Source organism: Spinacia oleracea, chromosome 5 (genome assembly GCF_020520425.1).
Source record: "Spinacia oleracea cultivar Varoflay chromosome 5, BTI_SOV_V1, whole genome shotgun sequence".
Classification (NCBI taxonomy): Eukaryota; Viridiplantae; Streptophyta; class Magnoliopsida; order Caryophyllales; family Amaranthaceae; genus Spinacia; species Spinacia oleracea.
In genome coordinates, this window is record NC_079491.1 from 19,274,338 (window position 1) to 19,283,566 (window position 9,229).

Below are 9,229 nucleotides of genomic sequence, written 5' to 3' on the forward strand. Positions count from 1 at the left end.
AGCATTGGGAAGTTGTTCATCTCATTACTTTCTTAGGTAACGGTCACCAAATTTGTAAATCACACCTTCAACAAAGTGGAGAAGACACTCCCTTCCTGTAGAAGCAACCATTTTCAAATGTTCATCTACTGTGTCAGAAGATAAACTATAAGCTAACATCCTCTTTGCCGCGGTGCATTTTTGATAGGGCGATGCACCAAGTCTACCGCATGCGTCATACCGTTGTTGAAAAACTCACTATATTCACTCATGGATTCAACAATAGACATAAAAACATGTTTATGCGTAGGAAATTTACGGCCGAAAATGTCTTCTTTGTAAACAAGACTATCGGAGAAATAGTCATTAAACGAACACAAGTCTGCTTCTTCACGATACCTAGGCACATACTACCTATTATTTATTGGTCTCTCAATTGTCGTTGTTAATAATAATACATCAGACCTCAACTTACGATTCCTTCTATTTCTTGCATTCGCTCTTTCTGAACTCTCATTGAAATCGGAAATACTGGTATTAAGATATTCTAGGGAATTTGAGCTCCTAGAATTGGAATCATAAGCCATTTTATGTTAAGGGATAAGAAAATTGAATAACTCAATTTGAGGAGATATGTAGATGAAAGTGTACATCCTATAGTACTACTTAGGATTTTTTCAAAATTAACACCTTATAAACTCCCCCTTTTCAAAGTTACCACCTTACACAATTTTAATTTAAAACTATCATCTTATATAACAACAAACTTTCAAAGTTACCACATGTTAACGGATTTTGTCTATTTTTCGTTTGTGGCAATGACGGATCTTAGTTGGTGTTGAGGTGGGTCTGGCCCCCGGCCGAAATTTTTTATAGTGTATTTTTAGTTACGCCCCCCTAAAATTTGTATATAATTGTATAATTACATAGTATATTGCTTAATTTTTTCTATCGGCCCCCCCATAAAACTGTTCAAGATCTGATCCTGGTTAGTGGGGCCCACATTTATGTTTACTCATGTTTTCTCTCCAATTTTTCTACGAAATTTCTTTCTTCATAACAGTACCCCTCATTCTCCCTCCTTTCTTTCTCCTCCTTCAATTTTCACCCAACATGAGTAAATATAAATATGGGCCCCACTAACGAAAAAATTGACAGAATCCATTAACGGTGGTAACTTTGAAGGTTTATGGTTATATAAGGTGGCAATTTTAAATTAAAATTTCATAAGGTGGTAACTTTGAAAGAGGAGAGTTTATAAGGTGGTAATTTTGAAAAAATCTTACTACTTATAATGCGTGAGATATGTCAGGCGGCACACATTTTAATATATATTATGGTGTAATGAAAGTGTACATCCTATAACGTCACACATTTTAATATATTTGACGGCATAAATCTTGAATTAGTCAGAATAATGTCACTTAAGACTGATACTACAAAATATTAAAATGTGTGTCGGTCATAACTCATGTTAATAATAATAATAACAGTAGTCAATAAAAACATTTGTAATAATATATTTTAAAAAATAAGTGGAAAAAAATAGTAGATACAAAAGGATAAAGGTAAAAATATCTATTATAACAAAATTTAACTTTGAGGATAAAAAGTGTAACATGTACCAAAGCAAACCATACAACAGAAGTACGTAAATACGTAATCATAAAACAACTTTAACAATTGACCAAAAAAAACTTTAACCAAGCAAATTCTTAAATTCTTCGTATAAATTTTTTCATACATTTCCAATTAATTTGGACTTAATCTATCTTTATCCAACAATGTATTGAAAACCTTTATTTTTATCTTTTTATCCATCATCTGTTGCTTAGCCTCATCTCTACCCTTTTGAAAATTAAGCATATCTTGTTGCAAATTTTTTTGCGTTTCAAGACTTTTTTCTTCAAAATCTTCCTCTCTATTTTGTGTAGAATTCATAAGGTGGAATTCAGATGTTAAGCTGTCAAATGATGAAGAATAGGTTTTCCTCTACTATTAAAATTTCAAGACATGAATGATGTTTTAATGCAATGATTTTATTGAAGTTTTTTACTATATTCTATTCTTCCATCTTGCAAATTAAATAAAATGAGTTGAAATGAATTTACGTTGTTAGAGTAGTATGTTACTGGGCCTCAAGTCAAGATGTTGCTTTTTGTTTTAGGTACAATGAAGACTACGAGATGCCTTAGTGTGAGGATAACGTTCGATGCTTAGTAAGAATAAGTGTGTATCACTAGTAATAATTGATGTATTAAATTAACTCTAGTTTAATTTCAAGAATCAAGTTAGTTTATATACTAACGTTTAATCAATGTTAAGAATATTTACTATTATAAAAGTTTATCTAGTAAATTAAGAAGCTTTATGTTGCCTTATATTTCTCGCGAGGGGGATACGACATGTGACGCTCCTACTAAGCTAGGATTTCCACTGCTAATTAATTGAAGATAATTAACCTAATTAATGGTGTCTAGAAGTCGGGGCGTTACAAAGACACAGTCAATCCACTGTTCCAAAGAGGAATTCTTGCTTTTATAAGGGTTTAGAATTAAATAATGAATATGTTGGCAAAAACCTTATCTTGGAGATAACTAGCTAGCTTAGACATCCACGCCTAATTTACTTTTTAGGCTATTTCGTTGGAGTCAATGGACATCAAATTACTCCCTTCATCCCTTGTTGTTTTCCCCATTTTATTTCCGGACTCGACCCCCACAAGTTAAGTACCATTAGTCCCTTTTTAATTCTCATTATCCTCTAATCCTCTCTCGTGATCGATACAACCTCCATCTTTGTCGGCATATTTCTATCTCCTCTCACTTTTCCTCCTCGTCGGCGCAAGTTCTCTCTCATCTCCCCCCTCCCTCCTCGTCGCCGTAAGTTAAGAAACAATACCTTCTCTCTCCTCCCTCCTTTACGGATCTGCTTGTTGTCTTGTGTCTGCCAATGACATCCCCGAGTTCAAATCAATCCGACCTGAGAAACTTTTCGGACAATGTTGGCTATTAAGGGAGTCGATCCGAAATAATATTTCGTCGTCTTCCCCATGTCCTTAGAGCCAGCTTTCTAGAAGTGGTTTTATTTTCTCAAATACAAGGATGTCGAAACTTGGAAAGATGTCATCAAGCTTTTTGAATTTTCTTCAAAAAGTGTTAGAAGGATAGATCTTTTCCAGTAAAAGGAATAATAACTTGAAGTTGTTCTGTGAAGTTTTTTTTACACTTTAAATAATGTAGTCTGAGTTTTGGTGGGTCAGTTTATAAAAATATATGAGTAATCTGTAATCCCCCGTAATTTTATTTATACACTTTAACGAATATTTAATATATTTAATATATATTTAAACATAATTTACGGATTTTAGAAACGAATATGTAATTGAAATGTAATTATTATATTTCATTTCGAATACTTTTAATATTATGAAATCAAAATGTATTTTCGAATTTTACTTTAAAACGAATTCGAATTTCGAAACCACGTTCTATTGAAATTAGAAAACAAGTACTAAACATTTTGGATTCATCAACCTAAATTCCTACTCCTAGCCCAATTGGGCAAAGCCCAAACCAATAAACCCAACAAAAATACTCCTCTCTCCCCTCCATCCTCACGTGAAACCAAAGAAAGAAAAGAAACCCTCCTTCCATCCTCCTTCAAATCACGTACAACACCATACACCATCCCTCAGCCGTTTTCTCTCTCTCCTTCCTTCACGCCGTCGCACTGTCCTACCGCCGACCACCTCACGCCGCCGCGAGCACGGTGACTTCTCCTCCTTCCTCCTTTTCTTTCTTTTTTCTTTTCTTTTATTTTCGTACGTGTTCCTCCTCCCTTTTCGTGGCTGACCTTCACTGATTCGCGCAGCCACCGCAAGTCGCACCACCGTGTGCCGCCGTGCCCAGCCCCTGCCGCGAGCCACCTCCGTCCGCCGGCCAACTCTCTCTCCTCCTTCTTGAATTGGTTACTTTCTTAAACCCTAAGTAACTAATTATTTTAAATTAAAGCTTGTTAATTTAGATTATGTTCTTAAATTAAATTTATAATTTTTATGGTGAATATGATTTTCAGATTTGATGTTGAGATTAAAAACGAATTAATTTTCAGTTTTGATTAATTAAAATTAAGTTAAGGCTTAATCATGATTTATTAGTTTGAATTATGTTTTCTTGAATTAAAGATATGGGTTTTGTGATTTAAATTATAAATTTAAGATTATATGAATTTATAATAAAGTTATTGATTTTCAGATTACCTAATGACATTGAAATATTGGTTTTGATGGTTTAAAGTATGAAATTCAAAGTTTTTATGATTATTAATCATGGTAGGTTGAGTATGAATTGTTGAATTGGTTGTTTTGAGATACTAGGAACGTAGATTGACCTTGGTGAAGTTTTTAAATGAATTTATATTGCTGAAAATTTAAAGTACGATGTTTGCAAAAGTTTTCAACGAATTTCAATCACTAGTTCAATAATTATGATGCTAGGAAAGCAAATGTTCAAGTTTTGATATTGGGGAAAGTTCTAAATATATTTAGGATGCATTTAGAATGCTTTATTATGGTTGTCAATGATTAGAAATTGATTGAGATTACTTGTTGGTTGTTTAGGCGGAGAATTCTCTTTAGGCGACTTTTGAAAGTGTTAAAGTGGCCTATCAGTTTGTTTACACAAGGTACGTACATACCTGTGTGCTTGGAATGTGTGCTAATTGTTGAAACCATGTTGAATTGTTGATGAACTTGGTTATGTTGATATCGTTGATGAATTTAGTCAGGTTGAATATTGCATGTTTAATACTGTTGGTTAGACATATTGAACCTATATTGCATTTTGAGGATTATAGCATGTTAGTATGGATGGTTGATACAAACATGTTTGATTGGGAACACTAGATTACTTTGTATATAATTCAGATCAGTGGATTGTTGTTCCCTTTTAGCTTTTCACTACTTTATGAGGGTCGATGACCTCATTTAGTAAGTTGAAACCTTATACCCATATACAGGGTTGATCAGTATTAAAGGAAGGATTGGAGTTAATTGGAATGAGTCTTGTTTGATGCCTTTATGATCACTTACTTAATTCCAAGATAAAAACAGTTGTAAATAAATGTGGATTGTATGCCTTATGTGATTGTTGAGTCATAACAGGGTGTCAATTTGTAAATCATGTAAAGTGAAACTGAGTAGCAATAGCTTTAGACTGTGCACGTCTAAATTGACGGACAAACATGAGTTGGGGTTCATGGTGGTAGCCCATGGCCTTTAATTTGGACCGGATTGATCACCGTGTCCTATTTTTATTCAAACGTTCCTCGATATCGCAAGTCACTGAGGTTACAGAGTCGCGCCCGTACCTCGTCTTCCTTAGTATTGTTATAAAAGTCCAGTCCAGTCTAGCCTAGTCTAGTTAAGTATGGTCGTCAAATTATCATGTTTTGTCTGCCCTTGTTTATGTTCATTAGTATCATGTTAGGGTTGTTCGTTAATAGTATCATATTAGGATTATTATTGTTTTAGTATGTAGTACTCAGCTTTGCTGATTACGTGCTTTGTTTGTGTGTGTTGATCATGGCTATGCCTTATTGATCCTGTGATGACCCATCTTTGGTGAGCAGTCTCTAAGGATCAATAAGCGTTGCCCATCTACAGGTTTGAAGATGATGCATCATTGGGATCGGGATTAGAGAGCTTGTAGTTATATTTGCTTTATTAAATGATTTGGTTTGTTAACTTAATTTGAAATTTGTCGTATTATTCGTATTTCCTTATTTCAGTTAATTGGTTTTGGACCTAATATGTAATAAGATTATTTATGAACCTAAAAGTTAGTTTTATGTTTTCCGCTGCAAAATTCTGAATAAGCCGTTACGTTTTCACACAGACGATAATACTGTAATCCCCCGTAAATTTATAAATTTTATTAATATATTTTAACGTATATTATTTATATTTAAATGGAATTTATGAACTTTAGTAATAAATATATAATTAACGTATATTTATTTATTACTTTTTAATATTTTCAACGATTTACGAAATCGAAAATGATTTTAGAATTTTAAGTTAAAACGAATTTGAATTACGAAATTCCGTTCGATTGAATTTAGAAAACGATCCTTTCCGTTCGATTGAATTTAGAAAACGATCCTATCCATCTTTGGATTCAAATCATAAGAGCCAAATCCTATTTCTAGCCCATTTTGCAAAGCCCAAATCACAAAAAAAACCCAAAGCAATCCTTCTCTCCCTCTAATTCACGTGCAAACCCAAAAGAGAAAAGAAAAAGAAAAACCCTCATCTTCTCCCCTTGCAATCACATGAACTCTCAAGCCCCAAGACTTTCCTCCTCCCTCACGCTGCGTCCCTTGCTTCTGCCAGCCGCCGTCGACACAGTCGCGCCACCCGACCACCGTCGTTCCTCCTCCGCCATTCCGGTAACTCTCCTCCTCTCCCTTCGCGTTTCTGTCCTTATTTCGTATGTGTGCTTCCCCTCTTTCTCACTTGATGCTCTGTGTTCAAACCAGCAACCACCAGCCCAGCACCACCGCAGTCACCTTCGGCTCGTCGCTAACCTCTTTCCGCCACCCCTGCTCGCCGCCGCGCAACCCTATCGCCGACCAGCACGTTCTCTCCTCTTGATTTGGTTGATTTTCTTAAACCCTAAGCTAATTAAATGTTTTAATTATGTTGATTAATTCTAATTATGTTCTTGAATTAAATTTATAATCTTTATGGTTTGAATATGATTTTCAGATTTGGAGTTGATATTATAAACTAATTATTTTCAGTTTTGGTTGATTAAAATATAAGTTAGGGTTTAATCATGTTTTATTAATTCGAATTATGTTTTCTTGAATTAAAGTTATAGTTTTTATGATTTAAATTATAGATTTCAGATTATACGAATTATATAATAAAGTTACTAATTTTCAGATTATATTATATTGGTTAAATTAGTGTCTTTAAGTAGTAAAGTGTGACTTTTGAGGTTTTAATGGCTTTAAATCATAATAGAACGATTATATATTATTAAAGTTATTATTTTTATGATTTTAAAGAGGTTGAATATATTTTGAGCAAGTTTTTAATTATTTTAGATTGCTGGAAATTTTAAAAGGGATGTTTTATTGGAGTTTAGAACGATTTGGGATCATTAGTTTAATAGTTATTATGCTTGGAGGTTAATTAGTTAAGTTTCGATATTGAGGATGGTACAAAATATGTTTAGGATGTATTTAGAGTACTCTAGTATTGCTGTAAATTGTTTGAAATTGATTGGGGAATTTTATTGGTTGTTTTTAGGCGGAGAATTCTTTGTGGGCGACTTTTGAATTCGTTAAAGTGGCCTATCAGTTTGTTTACACAAGGTACGTACATACCGTGTGCTTGGATGTGTGTTGTATTGAGAATATGATGAATATATTTATGAACTTGTTTATGTTGGAGTTTCATGTTTAATGTCGTTGAATTAATGCGTTGAACATAGAACTTTATTTATAAGAATTGAATCATGTTAGCATGGAATATTGATGCAAGCATGTTGGTTTTGGGGAACTTTATAGTATTTAATATTGGTTTAGATCTTTATTGATCGTTGTTCCTCTTTAGATTTTCACTACTTTATAAGGGTCGAGGACCTTGTTTGGTAGTTGAACCTTATACCTAATAAAGGTTTTTAAAATATGGATAAAGGAAGGATTAAAATAGTTGGAATTGGCTCTTGGTTGAATGTTGTGATCACTGGTTTAATTCAAAGATAAAAGAAGTTGTGTTTACTTGTTGAATATAATATTTATGTTTGATGAGTCATAACCAAGTATTAAAAGTTAAGTCATGTAAAGTGAAAATGAATAGCAATAGCTTTAGACTGTGCACGTCTAAAGTGACGGACAATCAGGAGTTGGGGTCATGGGTAGCCTATGGCTTTTTCTGGGGCCGGATTGATCACCGGTTCTATTTTTATTTAAAAAGTCCCTCGATATCGCAGGTCATTGGGGTTTACGGAGTCGCGCCCGTACCTCGTCTTCCTTAGTGAAGAAGAAGAAGTTTCTAGTAGACAACTCAGTCCATTGACTATTTCAATTAAAATAATGTTAATGATACAAAGGTCTAGTTCAGTCAAGTATAGTCTTCAAGTCAATATATCTGGATTATCCTTGCTTATGTTTTATTTAGTACCATGTTAGGATTGTTCGTTTAATAGAATCATGTTAGGATTATTATTGATTTAGTATGTAATACTCAGCTTTGCTGATTACGTGCTTTTGCTTGTGCATGTTGATCATGGCTATGCCTTATTGATCCTGCGATGACCCAATCTTTGGTGAGCAGTCTCTAAGGATCAATAAGCATTGTCCATCTGCAGGTTTGAAGATGTTGCATCATTGGGATCGGGAATAGAGAGCTTGTATTTAGTTTTGATTTGCTAAGTTAACTTGGGTTTGTTTAATTGGACTTTAAACTTGTTAGTTGATCTTATTTTCGTTGATTGGTTTTGGGATTAACTATGTAATCGATTATTTATAAACCTAAAGTTAGTTTTATGTTTTCCGCTGCAAAATTCTGAATAAGCCGTTACGTTTTCACACGGGCGATAATGCCTTGATAATTCTCTACGTTTTATATTAAAATGTTGTTTTAGAAAAGAGAGAATTGTCGGGGTGTTACAAATACTTTGATAATTCCCTAGAGTTATATTTAAAAAGGGTTATTTTAGAAAATGGGAATTGTCGGGGTGTTACATAATCGAACAACTTTTAACTCTATTAACTTTTTTGAACATAAGAGCTATTTAAATCATACATTTTTCTAAATTAGGGACCCAATTTTTTAGATTAGAATGTGGCCTTCAAAATGTTTAAGACGAATCTCATACCGCTCTAGTTGATTAAGGAAAAATTAGGTCGTTACTAACTTCCACTAATCAAACAAATCCTAACTTCCGACAAGCAAGGGTCTTTTTTCCACAAGGACTAAGGCCCCGTTTAGTTCACCTTTTTTCTCCTGATTTGAACTTTTTTTTTTTTCTGATCTAATATGTCTGGTCTGATCTGATCTGATTTTTCATAACTAAGTTTAAGTAAAAACCTACAATTATTATTAATATTCGTAATCAATATTAATCTTCAAAAATAAATTTCATCCAATTTATTGTAAATTACACATTATTCATTTGACTTTGCTCATGATTTAACTATTTCTTATATTAAGTATTGAGTTCTTCAACTAATTATT

General features: G+C 33.4%; 1 protein-coding gene across 1 annotated transcript; it reads left to right on the plus strand.

Annotated features, from left to right (window-relative positions):
• The first annotated feature begins 6,235 nt into the window (after window positions 1-6,235).
• Window positions 6,236-8,580, plus strand: LOC110796419 (uncharacterized). The gene is made up of 4 exons (XM_056828189.1): window positions 6,236-6,429; window positions 6,520-6,638; window positions 7,298-7,362; window positions 8,327-8,580. Exons 1-4 carry the CDS (start codon window positions 6,313-6,315, stop codon window positions 8,341-8,343), a joined length of 318 nt encoding a protein of 105 aa, XP_056684167.1. The 5' UTR covers window positions 6,236-6,312; the 3' UTR covers window positions 8,344-8,580.
• Window positions 8,581-9,229: the final 649 nt, after the last annotated feature.